This window comes from Paramisgurnus dabryanus, chromosome 7 (assembly GCF_030506205.2).
Source record: "Paramisgurnus dabryanus chromosome 7, PD_genome_1.1, whole genome shotgun sequence".
Lineage (NCBI taxonomy): Eukaryota > Metazoa > Chordata > Actinopteri > Cypriniformes > Cobitidae > Paramisgurnus > Paramisgurnus dabryanus.
The window spans coordinates 2,728,590-2,752,969 of record NC_133343.1 but is presented as its reverse complement, the minus strand read 5'-3'; the positions used below and the strand labels follow the sequence as shown (position 1 = coordinate 2,752,969).

At 36.2% G+C, this 24,380-nt stretch overlaps 1 protein-coding gene across 2 annotated transcripts in view; it reads right to left on the bottom strand.

The window, feature by feature from the left end:
• The window catches only part of st3gal3a (ST3 beta-galactoside alpha-2,3-sialyltransferase 3a), a 42,764-nt gene extending 21,668 nt beyond the window's left edge, over positions 1-21,096 (bottom strand). The window contains exons 1-6 of one of the 2 annotated variants that reach the window (XM_065293832.1): positions 20,886-21,096; positions 18,253-18,401; positions 16,115-16,162; positions 12,218-12,260; positions 7,263-7,355; positions 1,817-1,911 (exon numbers count right to left, since the gene is read on the bottom strand). In XM_065293832.1, coding sequence (XP_065149904.1) covers positions 1,817-1,911; positions 7,263-7,355; positions 12,218-12,260; positions 16,115-16,162; positions 18,253-18,361 — 388 coding nt within the window. In that variant the 5' untranslated portion in view covers positions 18,362-18,401; positions 20,886-21,096. The remainder of the gene's footprint in view (positions 1-1,816; positions 1,912-7,262; positions 7,356-12,217; positions 12,261-16,114; positions 16,163-18,252; positions 18,402-20,885) is intronic. The other variant, XM_065293833.1, reaches the window with a different exon arrangement.
• Between the last annotated feature and the right edge of the window lie 3,284 nt (positions 21,097-24,380).

Sequence of the window (24,380 nt, the reverse complement as noted above, 5' to 3'; positions counted from 1 at the left end):
AAAGATCTGTATGGCTCCTTCCATGGAAGTCTAAAAGATTCCCTTGGCCTGTTTTAAAGTCCAGGCAGAAATCGTAGTCTAAACACTTTACTAAAAGTAATCGCTCACCTCTCTTCAACAATGCTCAGGGTCACTCCGGGTTTTATTTAAAGTCCCCATGAAATCAAAACTAACCATTCTTATTTTTTCAGAATATTGCAGTGTTCATCAAAAAATGTATTTATGTGGGTCATTATTATTATTATTTTGATTATATTTTTTATTAATGTGCCCTTATAAACTTACTAATCAAGATCTGAAAATTGACTCATACTCTGATGATGTCAGCTTGATGGCTTGGGCGGAGCATCCGCTAACCACGCCCTCACCAACTGTTATGCTATGTACACACCAAATGCGGGGCTTTGCGTTACTCGCTCTAGATTACCTGCGGGATTTAAGTTCGTGTCATGCAAATTTTTTGCTCGAGTTGAATATTTTCAACTTGGGCGATGACGAGTTTGAGGTGAATGGCGCGTCCCTCGCGAGGACGCGTCTTTGCATTGACTTTGTATATAATCTACTCGCGCAAATTGTTGAACTCGCGTCTGGTGTAAACCCACAGTTATGCTGTGTACACACCAGAGGGAATTATTTGCGCGAATAGACTCGAATAGATGCAAATGTGTGTGGTGAGAATGATGCAAATTGGGTGGCGCGTTTGGCGCGAACACGCACTGCTCGCCTATAAAACATTTTTTGCGCAAGTGAAAATATTAAATTCTCATGACACAATGTTAACTCCTGCCAGTAATCTAGAAGGCAAAAAGCGAATGCTTCACTTTTGGTGTGTACGCAACATAAGCCTCCATTTTTTTATAAAGCGTCTGCTTTTTTATATCCAATCAATTTACAGTGCACAACACAAGCCACGCCCACTATTTTCCTCGTGTGATATTTCATTTCACTTTGAAGTACATCATAATTTGGATGTAAAGTCAATCGTGACTTCCAGTTTACAGAGACTTTAGATTCGAAACTACTTTTGCTATGAAAATAGAAACAATGGTGTTCGGTTTAACAAACGTTAATAAACTGTTTAGCAACAGTTAATAATATCTCAGTATTCAGTTGTGTTTTTATTTCAACATCACATTTAAGTCAACACAGACAACTGTAATTCCTACACAGACATTGAGTTCTCACGCATTAACGTTTCCGCTGCTTGAAAAAGCTCATCAGTTCTGATGTGGAGATGCTGACAGCTCTGTTCTGAAGGTCCCACACCATCTGCTCGCTGACCAAAGTGAAGTATCTAAATAGTGTCCGAGAAAAAATCCACCACAAAAGTGTAATTTTGTGATTGAATCAGGCTGGAGGGAAATTCGTCTAAAAACTATAGATGTGATTGAATAGGTGTCACAGGAAAATGGCTTCCACATTACCTGCATAGGACCCTGGTGACTAGTTAGGCGGACATTACATCTACAAACCATCTGACTAATATTTATGTTTCCTTGAATAAATGCGTTCACTAATTGAATTGAAAAACAGCTTAGGCCAGAATGAATTTCTTTGTTGAGCTGGTTGGGTGGTTTATACAGACTGGTGCTGGTTCTGGTGCTAGCTGATGGACTTCTTTGTCAAGTTTTCACATTATGGATAACTGTGCAGAGTTTTCAGTATAATTAAAGCCCAAACAGTACCATGCGCACAAAACCTGGTATAGAAACCATTTCAAATTAATTGAATAGCACAGAAAATGAGTTTTTACCAGAGCAGTTTTCTAGCTAACACAAAGAAAGTGTTATATATAAACAAACAAAACAAGTAATACCTTGTGTTTTTACTCCGAAGGGAGGTTGGTAACTGCTGATCTTTGACAGACGTTTAAAATTTTTGTCGAGGAACATGGGGGCTGGCTTTAAAAACCTAGCAAAACAAATGAAAGAGAAAAATTCAAGTTATGACAAGCATGAATGACAAAAATGAAAGTCTGCGAATAATAACTACAGTTATGACTCGTGAATATCTGGTGTGAGGACGATGTAATGGTGGCATATTTCTGTATTTACCCATAATCCACTGGCTACTGATGTGTTTAAGAGATATCTCTATATATAGTGTTTTAAAGCAAAACCAAACCTATTTCAACCCATTAGCAAGTGTCCCAGTTCGAAGGCTGTGACCTCCAAAGGCTGCTTTCCAAGACCGAAAAATTTGCTTGCGTTACAGCACTGCAACTGAAGACTAGTAAGGCTTTCCCAATTCAAAGTATGCTTAAAATGGCGCCTCAAAATGCATCCTTCTTTCCTGGAATCCCAAAGGATGGAATAAATAGATCCACAGCCTTAACTATCCCAAGATTTATTGCGCGTCTGTAACAACTGGAATATTTTAATATAAACATTTAAAACCTTTGTTAAATAAAAGTGTGTATTTTGCACAAAAAAAAAAAACAGTATTTGTAACTGTAATATTAATTATATTTTGTATTAACATTATTTCTGCAATACTGTTTATGTTGCGTCTAAATTTTTGTCAACAAAAATAAAAAAAATGTTGGTTCCATATTCACTTTAAAAAGTCTGAACCTTCTCTGCTGTGACCCGGTGACAGACGTGGTGCGAGGGAACAGCAGGTGACGCAGCTATGGATCCTCCATAGGCTAGACCGTCTGATTTCGGTTCGCTTCATGGACCACGATAGCTTGTTCGTGCACCTCGGGAGCTGCTCCGTGCACCTCGGGAGCTGCTCCGTGCACCTCGGGAGCTGCTCCGTGCACCTCGGGAGCTGCTCCATGCACCTCGGGAGCTGCTTTGTGGATTTTGGAAGCGGGTTCGTGGACTTCGCAACCTCTGAAGGATCCAGCCTTCGAATTAGGACACAGTTTGACAGTGCAGGGGAAGCTATTTTAAAACTACATGTTAGTAGTTAAATCAAGTCAAGTCAAATCCTATTTATTTGTATAGCACTTTTTTAATGTTTAATGCTTCAAAGCAGCTTAAAAAAATAAAAGAAAATCACAGAAAAACAGGGAAATTATTAAATAGAATGTATTTGAATATTAAGTAATATTGCAAATCATATTGTCCTTAATAGATTACAATCTAATGAAATAATATATAATTTTTATTGACTATTAAACGGGGGGTTTATCATGTACTCCTCTAACATGTTGTCATCTAATTACAGTGAAGCTACAGTGAGAACTACAAGAAATTATTTATCTAATGACGATTTACAATATTTAGCACATATAAATAACTTAGGGTGACAGATTAATTTACAATCAATACAAAGTATAAAACTAAAACACACTCCAATTTACATAAACAAATTGAAAATGCATTAACTGGCAGCATTTACCTTAATATTTTCTTCAAGATTACATCTATCCAAAAAATTCCAAACAGTTTAAGTAAAATGAATCAGACCTCCCAACACTACGTAATTAAACACTTTACACAAATCTGGTGTATTGTAGGTTAACTGCTCTGTGCTTTGTATTCAACACCAACACATTATATCAATTACACTGCCAATGAAATCCTCTCTCAAGAGTGTCCAGAAACACCTGTGCTGGACCCTGTATTTCACACTGACCTGATACTATACACCAAAAACATGCACAAGGTTTCATTGCCTCACTAAACAAAAGCCGAAAACTTCAGTCATGTTGTACACAGCTGCCCAACCCCTGGTGTAATATTACTAATGACACAGGTGTTTTCGATGCATTACAGTTCCCATGAACACCAAACTCTGGGTCTGTTCACGTCCCAGTCACTTAAGTGGAGGTGACAGACGGTCCCCTGTTCGTTACTGGCTCCGACTATCAAACACATCCACTCGTGAAAAAACCCCAATTATGTGGATCACTGCACGCATGTCTACCAACATGCGATCACATATTCATCTAAGTCATAGTAATAATTTTCACAGGACTATCTTTGAACAAATGCTATGAAAGATTAATGTTATAGATAGAATTTAGATGTTTCATCAGGTGTGTCAAATAGTTTATGTTCAGTATAAAAACATCTGGACACACTTTTTTTATGTTCTTAAATACATTTTAATACTGTCTAAAGCCTTATGCGCAAAAGCTTATAGACATTCATGGAACATTCACACGGGGCGTTAGCATTAACGCTTCCCAGTCACTTTTAATGTGTGATGTCATGCGATGCCGAACTGAATTGTGGATCCATCTGCGCAGTGTCAGTGCCGTTGCTCGCGGCAGAAGTTGAACATTTCTCAACTTTTCAAGCGGCAATGTGTGCGTCAGCCAATCAGATCGCCTTATGCAAATAACCTAGGCAGAGCCAGGCAATTACGTTTATGGAAGACCGCAACTAGTGGTCGACTGATATATTTCCAAGGTCGATATATGGGCCAATATTTGGATTTTTTTTATTATTGGTATCGGCCGATAACCCTTTCCAACTCAGCCCGAATATCCAGAATTATAAGTTTCATTGGCACAGCGGTAGTTTTGGAAAACTTGGAATGAAAAGAACGAAGCACACTAAAACTGATGTGGTGTGACAATGCAGTTCATCATGTACTTGATTTTTAGGCATTAAATCTTTCCGTGTAGTTTTTGGCTATCGCTAGTATTTGGCTGACTTTGTGCATTTATTTAAGGTCAGATGTAAATGGGGTCCACAGTCACGTTCACCAATGCGTGTTAGATGCTAATTACACAGCTAACTAGATGTTACAGGGTTAGTGTCTCAACAAACATTGAAGATGTCATGGTCTATTTACTGTAGTATTCCCATCTGAATCCACTTAGTGCCGAGAGGTTCGACATCAAAATCAGACAAACCCGAGTCACGTGATCTGGGCCGCAACCCGTTGTATTACATTATTAAAATTATTTCTTCAGTAAGACGTTTTTGAGTAACTACAAAGACTAATGATATAAAAAAAAAAGACACCTAAAATTAAAGTTAAGAATTTGCATGCGTTAAGGTATTGATCCGTCATCTAAAGGAATCTGAATCTGATTTCTTAACTGTGGTTTATATTGACCTCAAAGGTTTCAGCAGAAATCCTGTGGCTTGGCGAAACCTTTTAGTGCAAGTCATGTGAATCACAACCTTTGCTTTCTCACGCAATGGGAGTTTAGAGAAGCACAACAGGCGGACTCAAAAAAGACCTGCATTACATCTTTGATGCACAGAGGATAAAAAGAGCTTCCACAGTGAGAAATCTAGGCAAAATATCAATTATTTACAACAGAGGAGAAATATCCCTTTTTTAGCTACTTTGACTTTCTCTCAGGAGAACTGCATGCAGAAACATCTTTACTGTGTATGGGTTAAATAGCATCATGGCATAGTGCTCTGTTCTTACTGTATAAGGGCAAAACTGCAAGAAGGAAGCACAAGTCTTTTCTCATTCACATTTTTAGAACTGGAGCATCAGGTTTGGTTCCTTCCGAACTGAGGTCAGCTAAATTAAAGATCTATTTATTGTTAGGATATTTAATGTCATTAATCTGATTCTTTTTAATATACTATTCCACTTAAAGACATATCAGTATGATTTCTGTAAAGCTGCTTTGAAACAATGTGTATTCTGAATACATAGACTATACATAGACTAAAGACAGATAAAATAGATAATTCTTCATGCCAAAAAAACAGGATGTCTGTATCTGAATATAACATGTTGTTATTGTGAACTTTATGAGTTTTAACAGTTAGATCAGATGTGGAGTGAGAACAGATGAGGATTGAGATCAGATGGGGAGTGAGATTAGACATGGAGTGAGAACAGATGAAGAGTGAGATCAGATGCAAAGTGAGATCATATGGGGAGTGACATCAGATGGTGAGTGAGATTAGACGAGGAGTGAGAACAGATGCAGATTAAAAACAGATAAAGAGTGAGATAATATGCAAAGTTAGATCATATGGGGAGTGAGATCAGATGGGGAGTGAGATTAGATGGGGAGTGAGAACAGATGCAAAGTGAGATCATATGGGGAGTGACATTAGACGGGGAGTAAGAACAGATGCAGTATGAGAACAGATGAAGAGTGAGATCATATGGGGAGTGACATAAGACAGGGAGTGAGAACAGAATGAGATATGCAAAGTTAGATCATATGGGGAGTGAGATCAGATGGGGAGTGAGAACCGATGAAGAGTAAGATCAGATGCAAAGTTAGATCATATGGGGGGGTGACATCAGATAGGGAGTGAGATTAGACTGGGAGTGAAGACAGATGCAGAGTGAGATCATATGGGGAGTGACATCAGATGGGGTGTGAGATAGACATGGAGTAAGAACAGATGCAGAGTAAAATCAGATGCAAAGTGAGATCATATGGGGAGACTTCGGATGGGGAGTGAAATTAGATGGGGAGTGAGATCAGACCGGAAGTGAGATAAGACAGGAAGTGAAATCAGATGTGGAGTGAGATCATATGGGGAGTGACATCAGACAGGAAGTGGGAAAAGACAGGAAGTGAAATCAGATGTGGAGTAAGAGCAGATACAGAGCGAGATCAGATAGAGTGAGATTAGACAGGAAGTGACATCAGATCAGAGTGAGAGCATATGAGGAGTGAGATCAGATGGGAGTGAGATCAGATGGGGAGTGAGATCAGATGAGGAGTAAGATCCGATGCAGAGTGAGATCAGAAAGGACGTGAGATAAGACAGGAAGTGAAATCAGACAGAAAGTGAGATCAGATGGGGAGTGAGATCAGATGGGGAGTGAGATCAGATGGGGAGTGACATCAGATGGGGAGTGACATCAGATGGGGAGTGACATCAGATGGGGAGTGACATCAGATGGGGAGTGGGGTCAGAAAGGAAGTGGGATAAGACAGGAAGTGAAATCAGATGTGGAGTGAAAGCAGATACAGAGTGAGATAAGACAGGAAGTGACATCAGATGTGGAGTGAGATTAGATGGCGAGTGAGATCAGATGAGGAGTGAGTTTAGATGTGGAGTTCAATCAGATGCAAAGTAAGATCAGACAGGAAATGAAATCAGATGTGGAGTGAAAGCACATACAGAGTGATATAAGATAAATAGTGAGAAAGTGAGATCAGATAGGAGGTAAAATCTGATGTGAAGTGAAAGCATATACAGAGTGAGATCAGACAGGATATAACATCAGATGTGGAGTGAGATCATATGGAGGGTGACATCAGACAAAAAGTGATATGAGATGCAGATTGAGAACAGATTGGAATGAGAGGAGATACAGAGTGAGATAAGATGAGGAGTGAGAACAGATGCAGAGTGAGATCAGCTTACTTTGGATAGATTGAGGTCATCTTGGCCTCCGTGTAACCTGGTTTACACTCGCCTTTACTGAGATTACCATATTTATACTGGAGCTCCAGGGGTCTGTGAACCAATGACAGAGACAGATCATGAGTTAGAAAAAAAGGAGACAGTGGAAAAACCTGAGGATGAGAGAGCCATTTAAGAACCTTAAAAACATTTTGACACTTACTGTAAATCATGAATGCACAATGTAAGAATGTCTTTGAATTAGAAAACAAAATATGATGCTAAACTGTGTACTTCTCCCAGCTAGTGTTAACGAGTGTTAAATTACCCACAACTAAATATTAGTGGGTTGCACTTTCTACTAATTACTGATTTATTTTTGTATATTAATTAATTAACTTAACCGCACATATTAACTAAATATTTGGAGTAGCCTCTAAAGAAAAATGGTGGCTGAAGAAAATTAGCAGAACGATTGGATTACATAATGAGCTCATATTCTGGGTGACAAGACATTAATACTTTAAACATTCTTGATGATTCTGACATGTACTCGTTTATATTTGAAGAAATATGGCATTATGTGAAAATATATTAATCCAGTGGTGTATGGCTAATGATAAATATTATCAGTTATATAAATTATACAAATGTATACCACAGGGCTGTTGAATGCTTTATTCTGATTGGTTAAGAAATGTTCCACAGGTGTTGATTATTTTTCTGTAAAATGCACACATGGCCTGTCAAATATCTTAAAATAATCCCCAGAGCAATGTTTGTTGTAACATTTATAAATGTTATGTTCCAACACCAAAAATATATATTAAATACATAAATATTGCCTAATTCATATTACATTAGGGCTGCATAGTGATTAATCGTGACTAAATTGTTTACATCATATATCTGGGTGAACTGTGTATAATAATTCTGTATATACAAGAACACACGCATGCATGTATAGGTTTAAGAAATATTTACATGTGCATATAAATTTTAAATTTATATGAATACCTAATATATAAATATATTTTTACTTAAAATTATACATGCATGTGTGTGTATTTATTTTGAAATAATTATTATACACAGTAAACACACATATATGATATATAAAAAAAACTATTCTGCAAACGATTAGTTGCAATTAATCGCTATGCAGCCCAATATTACATACAGTTTTAGAATATGTAATAATTACATATTTAAATACACTAATAGTAATTATTTAGGCGATTATTTAATATTACTCATGTAAAAGAAATTGTGTAAAAATAATTTTTAGTGAAGGACGTTGAATAAATTATATATTTTAATTTCAGTTCTTCATAGTCACATTTAACAAACAAAAAACACATTTATATATACAATAGTTCACACAGGTGTCCAAGCAGGTGTCGGTCAAAGACATGTTTCATTAACATTTAACAAACGTGTCCAAATACTTTGTGAATTAAATGTATTGCTTTATCATTGAAAAAGCTATTTTTCTTAAATTTGAATTGAAAATGTGTTTTAATTGCAAGCGAATTCATACTGTAGGCTACATGTTTTTTTGTTAAAAAATTTGCAGGTCACAAGGATTTACTTTTACACCGCTTATAAATGATCCTTGTTACCAAATTTGAACACTTTTGTGAAATAAACATAAAACATACATTCAATAGCAAATATGATTTCAAGTAAAACGAACACATTAATAACAAAATTCTTAAATAAGTCAATATAGTAAGTGAAGAAAGCTAAGGCCGGATTTATTTAAAATGAATGAATTTAGATAAAATGCTTGCCAGTAAAAGTATCATCCAGAAAACAAGACTTCAGATGGGAATCTAAACCCTCTCACTGTGGAGAAAGTGGCCAGAAGGGAAAGCAGCTGTGATGTCCTCACGGAGGATGTACAAGGATAAATGCTGCTCTATAAGACATCTGACATGAGCTTGAGTTTATGTTAAAAGCTGCGGCCAGAATAAACCCACTAATTCACAAGGCGGCAAATGGAAACTTGCTGGCGAGTTTACATGAATACTGTGAGTGCCGGACATAAAAAGATGACTTGCTGACAGTGTCATTTATACAGGTGGGGGTTAATGGTAATAGGAGAGGCCGTCTCATGTTTTTCTTCTAGTAAACGGACCTCCTGTATAGATACAATCACGACTGTGAAATCGGACATGACTGGGTGAGAGCTGTTGGGTGCCAAGAGATCATTAATAAAAAAGGCTTTAGGGCTCCATTCATTATTTTAGCAAAGCGAAGTTCAAATAAACAACAAGACAAGTTATTAAGAGAGAAAAATCGCTGGACGGTGTGGGTCAAAGTGAACCCACACATGTACACATTTCAGCTCTAGTGAGCAGTCTTGGGGTCTACTGAATACATAGGAAGCTAACTTTTAAAATCTGTATAAAGTCAGTTCAGAGAATAGTTTGTAAACACATTATTAATGTTAGAAATGTATTTCTGAAACACATTGCAAAGATGTAGTACTGAATTGTGGAGTCACACCCTTTAACAATTTTTTCTACATTTCTGTGCTCAGGATTATTTGGGCGGGGCTAAAACGGTGGCTTGATGACACACTGGAGCCACTGAACATGGCTCCACCCCTAACACAATCATGAGCATCCATTTAGGTTGTAGCGGTATAAAAATTTAAGAGCGATGGCAGCTTTACAGTGAGTAGGCGTGGTTTCAGCAGAGAAAGAATCCTTCCTGTTTTTCGAAATTTTTATCTTTAATTTATTTGCCATTATTTTAATCATTAAAAATGTGGCTGTGTTAATATCACATTTGTCTTTGGTGTCACAAACTGAGAACACATTTAATAACAGACTTTACATGGACTTTAAGCAGCCTGATCTCACGAATTTCCGTGTTATAGTCACGGAATATTTTGCTCATTATCCGTGTCATTGTCACGAATCTCCGCATTTTTCCGTGTCCGTACCACGGACTTTCTTTTCCGTGTCAGTTTTACATATGGGTTACTCAATTGTTTTTCATTTTTTCTTACCTATTTTCGCTTGGGTTTGGGGTTAGAATGACTTTCTGTTACATAAAATAACTTCCTAACCCAAATCCAACTCTAACCCTAACGTCAGGCGACAATTTTTTAAAAATCCGATACAAAATAGTATAAACCAATAGTTAAAGTGACATTCTAACCCAAACCCTAAACCAAAGCGAAAATGATTTAAAAATAGGAAAACAAATTTAGTCACGTGACAATGACCGGATAAACAAGCAAAATATTCCATGACTATACCACGGAAATTTCTGAGATCAGGTGGCTTTAAAGGTGCAGTGTGTAACTTTTAGAAGTATCTACTGACAGAAAAAAGCAATATAATATACATAACATACATTATCAGTGGTGTATAAAGACCTTACATAATAAACTGTTATGTGTTTATTACCTTAGAATGAGCCGTTTTTATCTACCTACACAGCGGGTCTATGGAAGTCACTACTGTATAACCATGGCAGCACAAATGGACAAACTGCTCTATAGAGCGGTTTTGTCACTATGGTATTTTGTCTTAGACAACAACATGTTTGTCAGGTGGCAGCTACCGTAGCTTCTTTATGCGTTTCGGTGAACGGTGGACTGAGCAGTTGGTTGCAGTTCACAATCTCACTGCTAGATACCGCTATATTCTACACACTGCACCTTTAAGACACAAATCCATATGATATATAATACAAAAACAGTTTCACATTTAAAGTGCACAGGTGACACGACTGCTAAGCTTCCAATTCATATTCAAATTACTTTCAATTAATTTAAATACATTTTTATCTGATCAAAATTAATCAAGATGTATTAAATGACATATTAAATAACAGATCTGTATTAACTAGTGCTTGGTATCAATTCAGATGTTACAGATTACGATTCTCAATCCAACTTTTAATTCCGATTCTCGACTCGATTTTATACCCGATTCTCGATTCAACTCAATGAATATAGATTATAGAATATAGACTGAATGAATGAATGACAGGCTCCCCTTTCGCTCTTTGGTAACATCACGAAAGGCAAAAAAAAGGTGACATCTAGTGGAGAAGACTAGTAATTAGATTAACGTTAATCTTACTTTTGCGGAAATAAAATTGGGGGGAAAAAAATCGACCCGTGGCCTGGGAGAATCGATTTTGAATCAACCACAGAAATAAAAACGATTAATCGAAAAATATTTTTTTTTGCCCAGCCCTAGTATTAACTAACTTCTATTTATATTAAGCACATTTATAATCAACATCTCATTCGCTTTATCTGCCTTCTTGGGTGAATTTCGCAATCATTGCAATAATAGTCTCGGAGACATCACCCCTAGGTTTCTGAAGCATTTTTAAAGCCCAAAGCTGCCATTGCCATCACCGAAAATGGGCAAAGAGGTGGAAAGTGGGTGGAGCTGAGGTGCCTGGTTGCTGAAACCACACCTGCAAAGCTCAACGATAGAGACAGCAGTGGAAATTCACCTGTCAGTCAAGTGGCCACACCTTAATTATGCAGAATTTTAAGGCTAAATAAAATTAAACTAGATAAGTTACACAAAAATTCACACCCCTCACAGTTGTCATGAAGGGTAAAATTAGCTATATAGACCAAAAACACTTTTTGTACCAGGCTGTAAACATATTTATTTCTGCTGTAAAGTTGGGCATTGTAAAATGGGGGGTCTAGAGTCAGCCTCTAGTGGCCAGTCGATGAATTGCAGTTAAAATCAATTCTGTGTTGGCTTTACGAGAGAGCACTAAAGGTTTTCCCTTGATTGCAATGCATTACAAAATGAAATTTTCCATAAATGTTACATGTGAAGCTGTATTTGGACTTAATTATGCTGTCTAGCTCTCCAAATCGAGTGCACGCCTATAACTCCATCAACTGGCATTATAACCAGGCAGCTAACTAATGGAACAGATCATAATCTCATGCAGAACCACAGGATCAGTAAGGCATTACTTACAGTTTTCCGTCAAGCTTGTGAAGGAATCCCTGGTTGTCGTACACTAAAGAGAGAAGAAATATTAGACATCAACAAAGTTTATGACCCTGCAAGAATAGAGAAATACTACATTTTACTATTATTGCCCCCAACATGAAGAATTACCCGGAAAATGTTGTTAAGAGAAGCAGGTTATAAAGGGAGAGAAATTATTTGAACAAAGAACAAAAGAAATGTGAGAAGCTGCTTACGGTCGGCAATCGAACATAAACAATATGGATATGACAACCAGTGCCAGGCAAGTATTAAACTAAACATACGGTTGTATGCAGTGTCAGGAGAGTTGTAAATCAAGTTAAATTTATTTTATAGTGTAATTCACAGCTGACCAACCTTTGCTAAGAGCAAAAGAGTTTGGTTATGATATATTATAATATAAGTAAAGGATCATTTACAGTAAGCCAATCATTATAATAAAATAAATTCTAACACACTGAAGGAGTTTATTTAACAGTAATCGTTGACAGACTGTACATTAACCAGCTAATTAAAGTTACCAAATAAATAAATGGACATGAAATAATGATGAATAAATCATTTTAAAATTTGAGATAAAAATGGATACTTATACGAAATGTATGAAACTAGCAAAGTTATTAAAAATACAAATGAACAGCATCATGCTGACCCATCAGAATCAACCATTTCAATGTCATGTAATAAAAGATAATCAAATGTCCATTACGGGTAAATGTCATGTGTGAATAAAAGGTCAGCTGTTAGAAATACTATACATAAAACTCGACATCAATATATCATTCTCTTGATTTATAGGTGAAACTTCATACTGTATAGTTCACTGAACAAAATCACAACGTTTTATTGTTATAACCCATAAAGACTGACATAACGTCATAATGAGATGTGGACGCACAAGCAACAAAAGTAATAGTTCCTAAAAACAGGAGATAAAAATAAATGCTAGAAGCGCCACTTGCCTAAATAGGAAAAAAATCTAATTAAACATACATCAGCAGTTTCAATCAATTGTGTTTTGGTAATGTGATGTGTTTCTTAGAAGCAGGAAAATGAAAAGGCAGGACTTTATTTAATCCATTTGAAAAGAAGTGAATTGTAAAAGTGGGCATCTTTTTCAAAGTGGATCAAGACCTGAATGTAAATGTTGGAGGGAATTGTAAGCTCAGCTTCGGCTTGGAGATGTCGACTGAACAGAAAAGTTGTTTAAGAGGTACTAAAGGTAAATGTGGTGCAGAGATTGAGATAGCAGCAACATTGCATTAGATGATGCAGCAGCTGCGACAGGCTTTAAGTTGAAGAGCAGAAATTTCAACGCAAAGAGTCTTACAAAGATCACTGTGCTTCTGTCAGCAACCTGCTTGCTTTTCACCAAAAATAAATAAATATTTATGGTTACACCAGCGACCTATCCTATTTGCCACCCTTAAGATAGAAGTATAGTCCCGTTTTTATACATATGCAAGGGTGAGCATACAGTGACACAAATTTTGTCATCCGAATAGTACGTACTCACTACACGCACCTGCTTATTTTTGTAAGCATTTGTATTTGTGCGCGTATGTAGCCCAGGAGATTGCATTGCATTTTATTGCAATGCGCATGTGTTGAACTTCTATGTCGCTCAAAAAAAATGATTCAAGCCCTTCTTAGAAATGACACATTGAAATTGTGTTCAATTAATTTAAAATACCTCATTAAGAGCAATAAGTATATATAATAAATTAGTCTAACACAAAATGAATATGTACTATAATTTATTGATTTCTTTTTAATTGTGTTAACACAATTAGTTTGAGTTTGGGTTCTGGAAAAATAATACAGTTTTTTTTTATCTCAACCTAATTTAATCATGTTCAGTCCACTTAATCATTTTATGTTGGGAAAACATGAACGATTTTTGTTGCTATTACTAACTGCCGTGGATCTGCATTTCCCAGCATGCTTTGCAACTGCTTTATTTTATGCATTTTGAGGTAAAGAGAAAGCCTTAATAGTGTTTAATTTTCGTTTATCTTATTGATTTAGAAGCGTTTGTGTTATATTTTTTTCAAATTGTTTGGTTACCATCATGCAGAAGAGTGGCGCTTGTGGTTAGGTTGTGGATGTGACGTATTTCTCTCAATGAGCACTAACTGTGTTAATGCCTGTTTGGAGATCAGTTTCTTCTCACATGATCATCCAAAGTATTACATGTTATTATTATTAGCATGCTAACATGTGCTCATGCTAATTAGTATAAAAACGTTTTAAATAAAATAAATGAATTGAGTTATTCAGCCTACACTACATTGAGTTATTGAAACTACACTACATTGAGTTATTGTAACTAAAATAAATTGAGTTATTCAAACTACACTAAATTGAGTTATTTAGAGTACACTAAATTGAGATGAGGCAACTACATTTAATTGAGTACTGCCATCTACTTTAAATTGAGTTGGACAAACTCAATATATTTTAATTGTGTAAAGCATTTTTTATGAGTTGGGGTACACATTTATATTGGATGGAAATCCTGCCCACAATTTAATTGAGTTATTCCAATGAATATTTTTTTGAGTGCATGTTTGACTCAAATAAACAATGATTTGCAATGCTATGCGTTCGACCATGCGCGTAGGTTCGCGTACAAACTATGCTCCGGGCTTTAAGTGTATTTATTGTAAAAAAAAAAATATTTTTTGTACATTTCAGTGCTAATCAACAAGCGGCCACAGATTCTGACAACAGACTTCATATTTAATCCATAATTTGTTTTACTAATGTCTCCATTATTTTTTGTACATTCCTTAAACAGTACCACCTTAGTCAGGTTAGACACAATATTTAAATTAATGTGGAAAAAATACACCCAGATCAGTGTTTCACAATCCTACGTGGCAGGATGTTTTAGATGTCTCCATATATAAAAAGTTATTAGCTGAATCAGGTCTTTCATATCAGGAGCAATCTAAAACATCTTGAAAGGGGAACCAGTAAAACTGGATTGGGAAACACTGACCTAGAATACATCAAATTTTTGTACTCATTTATGAAAGATGTGTTATGTAACAGTAAAGTAACTATAACCCTCATAGCCTCACTTACAACCACACTAAATGAAAGTCCTCGTGAACAGGAAGTTGCAATCGACTTCCGTATTGTTACACATTTCTGAGTGAAACAGAATACCACATGAGGAAAATATTGGCCGTGGCTTGTGTTTTCAACGAATGTGAACTGATTGGATATAGAAATGTAGACGTTTCATCCGGAAATGGAACTTGCAGCAGACTGACGGTTTGAATGAGCTCATTACATCATTAAAGAAGGATTGCAGAAGTACATGTTTAGATTTTGAATAAAGTTAATGAGGGAACATGAATAAAAGAGAAATTGTTTATAACGAACACTACAATATTTCCTAAAAAAAAAAAATATACTAATTGTCGGTTTTGATTTCATGAGGACTTTAAATATAGCATCCACCCTAACTAGGGCACTTTTTTATGATGAGGGATGGTTTTCAAACTCTTTCAATAGACAAATGTTTAATACAGACTTTTTTCATCAGCGCTCGAGCATGCAAACAATTTACGAAGCAGAAAGATGTTTACACTTCCTCAGCAAGTGGACAGAAGCACGACAGAAGTCTTTGTAAAGGAATTCGGAAAAGAATGCTGACCAAATACATGAGGACGAAGGATAAGCGTTATAATGCTGGGAGATTAAATGTGCCATGATTGAAAAGTTATTTTTTTATTTAGTGACCTTAGTTTAATAATTCTGCAACTATTTTACAGTATATTCAAAAATTAACAACCGCCATATATTTTTATGGTATCATATGAATCTCCCAACATTAATGTAGAATATATAGGATACAGGGTGAAATTCTACCTGAAGCTACTTCACGTCCTGTGGAGCGTAAAGAATCCAAATCAGGTTCTGAAACACAAGAGTGTGAGCGTCTATCTGAGTACAGTTAAATGCCTACAGTGTCTCTCATATCATCGGCGTATTTAAATAAGCTTATGCCCACACTTGTGGTAGAAAGTCTTTAAACCCACCACCACACCAAAGACCACCACACAGAGTGCATTGAGTCAAAGAGAAAAGTTATCCCACAGAAAGTTGTAAGGCACAGATATCTTAAGCCACAGATTCATTCCTCTGCTATATAAGCTTATTATATGTAACTTAAGCCAAAAGCAATTGCACCAAGATGCTTCTGCACCATTCAAATACTTCAACACTTAAGTTGTGACTTTAATGAACTTTTGAGTTTTAATTTATGGCCAACATAACTTTGAATTTCAATTAAAGATGAAAAAAAGTGTGTACTGCAGGTGTGTCCAAACGTTTGAGCAAACACTAAAAGATTCTGTCAAGTGTTTGCATGTTGAAGAGTTTCACTGATTGAGGGACATTGTATTGTCAGTGTCCTCAACATCAATTCTGTTTATGAGCAATCATTATGATTTTTCAGAGAAAAAGCAATGTGCAAAAAAAATAAACGCACAAGTAACATGTTTTAGGTGGACTTAATCGAATCTTATATTCTGAGTTGTAAGTTCAGGTGACGAATGCCCACATAATTATGTTATGCATGCGCCTGCGAGACAGACACGGAAAGTATACCCCGCTACCTTTCACTCTAACGTATGTTCTCCGCAAGTCACATGCGTCCTTTCAATATGGATCAACAGCGATTTGTCACGTTACTTTCAAAAGTGCATCCGAATCGATACAGAAGGTGCTGTATCGATGCGCACACCGTCAGGCGTCCATGACGATGTATCGTCGTATCGATATTTTGAACACAGCACTACTCCATAATGTCAAAATGCTTTAACCATTATTAATATTACCTTCAATATGAAAATGAATATAAAAAATATGAAAGAGAAATCTTACAATGACCATTTAAAAGAGATGTAAGACTCCAAAATCTAAGAAATCTTAGTCCAAAAAACATTTTAAAACATAGCAAAAGCATTTTAAGGAAAGAAACATTCATGTATTGTATATAGGTAATATATATAGAATAAAATAGAATAAATAATAAAATAATAATAATATATACAGAATATTCTGCACTACATGGTAGACTACCGTTAACCTTAAAACTACAGAAAATAACAGTATATAATATTAAAAAGACAAAATATACCTATTCTCTAACTTTTCTTAAAAGAGAATTTTAAGAAATACCATCCTAGGTATAACTAATTTTAATAGCAATAATTAATGTATTATTATGCTGTCTTAAAAGCTGATTATTAACTTGGGTTGCCGGTACAGTGCTGAATGAATCCCCAAGGTGAAACAGGGTGAAAAGTGATGGGGTCTAGCTCCCTCCTCTGGCCACAATAACACAGCAACATTTTTATTCTTCTGTTTCCTTTTGATTTATAATCATGTCAGCCATCTCATGTCAAACGGAAAGACTAAGCAAATTAAGGGTTAGGCGACAACTTTAATTTTAGACATGACGTAGTTGGGGAAATCCAGACCGAGTGTAAAAACAGAAGAAAAAGTTTTAGATTTTGGGACAATTTAGTTTGTAGAGAAATTTACCTCACTGTGTACACTGTTTTAGTCTCGTACTTACACAGTTCTCTATTCTTCAAGAAACTCCTGTCCTTTACATCACATAGGGTTAAAACACAAAATCAAAAGGTATATTTCCACAGTGGCTTTGGGGTTTTTTTTCAACGCAAGTTCTCATTTTAGCTGCATTTCATATGTATCTGGCTTCCAAATTAAACTACCGATAAGGAACCTACCTGTATGCATACTGTTTATTAAAACCAAGTCACATGAAACTTTCAGGGATTTTTTGTTGTGTTCACATAGATTTTTTTGCCAAACTGAAATGAGTATCGTCTTAGTGGTTCATATCGCTCTCAGTACTCAGACAGTCATAAACGTACGGGTACATTACATATAGGTGACTTTTAACCACCATATTTCACAGTCCCTAACATTCACATCACGATGCAGGAAATAAAGTTTTGCTCTGGGTGTTTACTCACGAGCTTTTTGGACTGGGGTTCTCAGTTGTAGTCTTCCAGCAGAATAGTAGAGGAAACCCAGCACCAGCATGGGACAAAGTAAAATGATGACACTCCTTGTGGGTCTCATTCTGATCTTCTCACAAAAGGCTTCATCTGCAGTCAATCACCTAAACACATAAACAGACATTTCTTAAAACAAATACAGATAAATATAAATATACAAATTAAAAAAAATATGAATACATTTTTAATGTAAGCCATTAAATTAAATTTACATTTAGGTCACATGATTACATCTTTATACACATGCAGTTAAAATAAAGTGTGACCAGTCTGACCATGGGAACCATAGCTTCTACCTAAACAACCACAGTTACTAGTATTACTATCTTATCTGACTTTTGACATCATTACTCTTACTGGTGTAAGGTTACAAAAACTGTCAAATGTAATTACAGGAGAAGGAAATTGTTTAGATTACAGAAACAAACAAATGTACAGCGTTCCAGCAGAAGTTAACCATGGTGACTTTGTATTAGGGTGTGTAAAACAATGTGAATGACAGAACGAGTTTAAAACACTGTCTGAACAACGTGTTATATTAATATATTAATAATATATGTGACCCTGGACCACAAAATCAGTCAAAAGCCAGTATATATACACGTTTTCCATTGATGTGTTGTGATAGGACAATATTTGTTCGAGATTCAACTATTTGGAATCCGGGAACGCAAAAAAATGCCTTTAACCCCATTTGAGTGTAAAAAGTTTATGTGCAGCTTCAAATTAATATAACTCTAATTTTGTTTTATAGAAAACCTTTAAAGTTATTCACAGAAGTTTCTGAAGGTAAAAATATTAAACAGAAAAATTGTTATAGCCATTTCAATTTGTTTTAATAAATAAAATTAATGCAATAACATATTAATTTTATACAAATAGTTATAAAAATGTAAATTTTTCATTACAGAAATGCTGTAAATATGAAGTCTCAATAAACTTAGTCACAAAAAATTAGGTGCCACTTTTTTAGTGTTTTACCAACAAAAGCCACTAGGTGTCATTGGTTTGCTGCATACTCTTGTCACAAATTAAAAAAATACTGCCACTGCATTATAATTACTGCTAAAAGGTTTTGAAATATGAAAACGACATTCTTAGAGCTTTCCAATGATACATAGTTTGTCAATGATTTTTAGGTTTAGAAAAGGGTTTTAGTAAAATAAATATTAGAAACAAATTGGGCCCACGGCTGTGACCTCTTAAAAACTGACTCTGACTACGCAATTTTTTCCCAAAACGAAATTTTGTTTTTTGACATTTAGCAGGATTATCAATGTTTTGAGGCACACACTTTCCCTAAATACTTTATTTTATAAAACACTGCTGAAATATGTTTTTAGAGGCTTTTCAACAAGGCTTTTCAACGAGGCTTTTCCCGTATGACAGTCAAATGTCCAAATGCCCTTAGCAAGACAAATTACTAATATTAGATACGTTTTTATATATTTACAATAAGAAATTTTCTAAAATGATCTGAAACATGACCTTTACTTAGTTAATTTCCTAGTGATTTTTGTCATTAAAGAAATCGATAACTTTGACCCATACAATGTATTGTTTATTGTTTCTAAGTTACAAATATACACATGCGACTTATGACTGGTTTTGTGGTCCATACATTTCCTATTTATGAGTTCAAAGAAGTGTCAAACTCAGCATTAGCCACAAACTATTCAAGTCCAGTTAAGAAGTTTTTTGGTATAATAATGTGAATGACTGCTTTATTTATATTGATTTATTAATAATGTATTTATTATGGATGCACCGATGTATCGGTCTATGATCAGTATCAGTTTTTCCCACTATCGGACATCATCCGATTGTTTAAAAACTATGATCAAGGCTGATTATATATCCTGGCAAATAAAGTTAAACTATCGGTATCGGTAGAAGTCATTCTAAGTAATCGGTGGCCCTTTAATATTATTTATACAGAGTTCACAGAATTAGTCCTGAAACTTTGCATGCAATGGCAAATTCAGCATTTGCCAAAAATATTCCTGATCAGCAAAGTCACTGAAACAAAAACCTAATTTGACTGTTTCCCTTCAAAAAGAAGAGCTGAGCTTTCAAAAACACCACACAGTACTGAAACTATAGTAATGTACCATGGTACGGTAAGGTACATTTTTCATCAAAGCGCATGTAGACAGGAAAACAGAAAACATGAACTTACCTACCATAGATGTCATGGTAGAAATTTTTACCTCTTTTCATGTATTGTTTATTGTTTTCCAACATGTTTTTGCTAATGTAAGTTACCTTTAACACATAAACACACACACACACACTGGTGTGTAATGACCTTTGCACGCGTTTATTAATACATTCAAAGTGATTGCACGAGCCTATAACGTTAGCTACTGTAACGGTAATTTATCCTGTTAGCGCCTCTTGCTAACGTCCTCTTATCTAAACCATGTTGGCCACATCGGCACAAACAGCATTATAAGCACAAAAATCACACAACCACAGTGTTACACACGGCTGTCAGTAGAAACATAAAACAACAAAGACAACACACGACCGTTAAAATACCAATAAAGCAACGGTAGCGCGTGCGTGTGTGTGTGTAACTGTCGTACCTCACAGAGCGCTTCCACAAAACACAGCGACAACATAAACATGTCGAAAAAAAAGGTGCTATCTTTCTCTTCTGTCGCTATAGATCTGTCGGAGAGGCGCAAAAGTCATTTCTAATGTTTATCAAGTCGGTTAACAGAGTAAACTCAAGAAGGAAAACAGACTTCATATGGTGAAGGTTGAAGGAGGTGGACCTTTTCCAACTCACGCGCACGCGCGCACACATTAATAGGCAGTCAAGTAGATAGACGTAATGACTTTTATATTGTAAACTATGTTGCAACATCATTTAGTTTGATTCAAAAGCCGACTAAAATATCCTCACAAGGTCAAAATCCCTATAGAGAATACAAGGATACCTCCCAGAGGAATCTTTATAATTTCTTACCTATTACTACACTGGAATAAGATGTGGTAAGAATGATTCATATAATAAATATATAATATAGTGTGGCAATTAACAACTATCATATCAACATTTCGTAGCATTAACAACATTACTATAAACAGCTTTGTGACTGTTTAAATACACAAGAAAATTAAATGATAACTTGTGCCCTACACCAAATACACAAAAAAATCCTGTTTTAAAATAAAAATAATCACTCTTTCAGAAGAATGTATTTTTTATTGTCAGCCTGGACAGCCCTCCCAGGACAATTTTTTTTTCACATATCTGATTTCCTTTGACATCAGGGCATGATATCCATATACGGGATCTGTGGTTCCCCTTGGACACCAGCCAATAGGATGGCACCAGGGGTCCAGACATTTAGCATTTTTTTTACAAGTACTCGCGCATGCGTCATGAAAATTTGGAATTTCAAGTAGATCGGGCGCCTAACAGTGTGCAGTTGCGGATTTAGGGTGACATGAGCGGCTGCCCAGGGCGGCATTTTGCAGGTGGGTGGCGGCACGGGGCACCCGTGACAAAAACAAAATGCACAACGGGGTTTTTACCACAAATTTTCACGATGCGTGAATCGTTTGTTACGTGGTGACATATTATGAAAATCTGTTATTTTTCCATGTTTTAGTGCGATAATTGCAGTGTTTCTATTAACCTACAAAATGTGAAAAATAAACGTTTTGGTAAACCATTCTCTGCAACTTATGAAGGTCATTGAAATTTGCGTCCACTTGTGATGTCAGAAGGGGATCTTATTATAATAATACCGCCCCCTAAAGCTGCACTATCCACAGCACTGCCATTTAGTGCAGAGAGAAAGAGAAAGAGAGAGAGAAAAGAATTGACAGAACAATTTCAACAAACCACCAGTATTTCGATCAGTGTTTGCATTTCATGAGCTGACTTGCATTTAAAAGGACACACCCAAAAATGTCACATTTCATGTGCACACCTACAAACTGTCAATTTTCACATATTATAAGAAATTATCTGTCGGGTATTTTGAGCCTAAATATAATGATTTTATACTAACTGCTGACCTAAGATCTCTATGTACCTCTATGACCTCTATGTATGTTTGATAAAATGTGCATAATAATGACATGTGCAACAAATGCATAGAGAGTAAAGTCTTATTTATTATCAAAGTATTTGTCACTAATAAAGTTATGTTAGGGGGAAATGTGAATAAGTGCATTGCAGGATGATTTAGGTGTGCCCCTAAATTTTCTGCTTGTGCTCCTAAAATTTTCAGTCAGTGCCCCTAGTAAAACAAGTTAGTCTGGAGCCATTTACTTCAATGACTAGACATTTAAAGTAATGTGGTCACCCTGGAGCACTACGTTCTGTTAATCCAGGCCTGTTTGATCAAATGTAGGTGTGAGTTACATGACATAATGGAAAACATGGGTTGTGCTTCTAATCTGCCGAGCGCAAGGAAACCACTCCAAACCAGTAACGGATGTTAGAGTTAAGATAACACCATTTTTTTTTTCAAAATATGTTGCTGCTACATCACCACAACATTATTCATGCAACGTGTCACCTAAAACTTGTAGTTTAATTAAAACGTTTTAAAGTTTCTGTGTAGCATTTTTTATTTGTACTGCAATTTCCTACTGACACCCACTTGAGGCTTGACTACTTTAGTCATTTCAGTAAGCACAAACCTTAAAGGGAACATATTATGCAATATTTACACTTATACAAAGTGTTTGGACATAAATGCATGTTGCAGTGTGTGAACACCACAACCCAACAATGATAAAAATCCACCCACTTCTCTATTTTTATTTGTCTCATTAAACACGCTTTTTCATTCTCTTGTTAATGTGACATCACACTGATAAAGCCCCACCCACTGCCACTGATTGACAGTCCTGTATATCAATATAGTTTCTGTCCTCAGAGAGAATTGTGTGCTTCTAATTTAATAGCTACAGTTTGGGCGGAGCACCTTTTTTTATTCCAACATGACGATGAGAGTAAGTACAAACCAAGGTTTTAAAAGAAATTATTGATTCAGGCTAGTGTGGAAAAACGTGACTGATCTGCATAAAGTCCAGACTTGAACCCGGGGTGAACACCTTTGTTATGACTTGGAGGCTTTGAGCCAAACACTCATTACCCAAGCCCATCAATGATTTGTACACACGGTCACAGTCATTTCAGCACAGAAAAAGTCCTTTCTGAAACTGTGCATCAAAGATGGAAACAAATCTATTTAAACAATATTGTATAGTATAGCATTAATATTTCATTGGAAAAACTGGAATAGATAAACATTTATTCTTAAAGGGACAGTACAAAAAAAAGGTACTTACCTTCATGTTACAAACCTGTATTCATTACTTTGTTCTTGTGAACACAAAGAAAGATATTTTTAGAAATGTCTGTAACCAAACAGTTATTGAGCACCACTGACTTCCATGTAAATGTGTAAATGTGGGTGCCACCATCTTTGGTCCTGTCCCAAATGGCGCACTTCATGTGGACTTTTGGTCTCGTGGGCTTAAATTGCGTGTGCTCGCTTAGTCTATGAGTCCGTAGGGTTTCCCATCTATCATTTTTACACTCCAAAGTGTGCTCATCAGCGCCCCCTTTGCACCCTTGATGAGGTCTTTGGCGAAGCCCCCACTGCTGCACGCTCCACACAATTTACCAACCCAGAAGTCCTTGCAAAAGAGCAATCAGACGACGGATGGGAGGAGTTCACAGTGATGGGCAACTTCTCTTCCTATTTCCGGAGTAACGCTCGAGTCTGTCACAAAATATGACTCCAGTTCACCAGCGTGGACTTACGTCAAGGGTCCCTAAGGTCTGCACTACATGATGTCATCAAAGTGTTGACTCTGAGGAAGTCCACAAGTCCAGAGTGTGCAATTTGGGACAGGGCCTATATTTTATGTAAATGTGGGCGCCACCATCTTTGGTCCTGTCCGAAATGGGCGCACTTCATGTGGACTTTCAGTCTCGTGGGCTTAAATTGCGCATGCATGCTTAGTCTATGAGTCCGTAGGGTGTCCCATCTGTTATTATTACGCTCTGAAGTGTGCTTATCAGCGCCCCCTTTGCACCCTTGATGCGG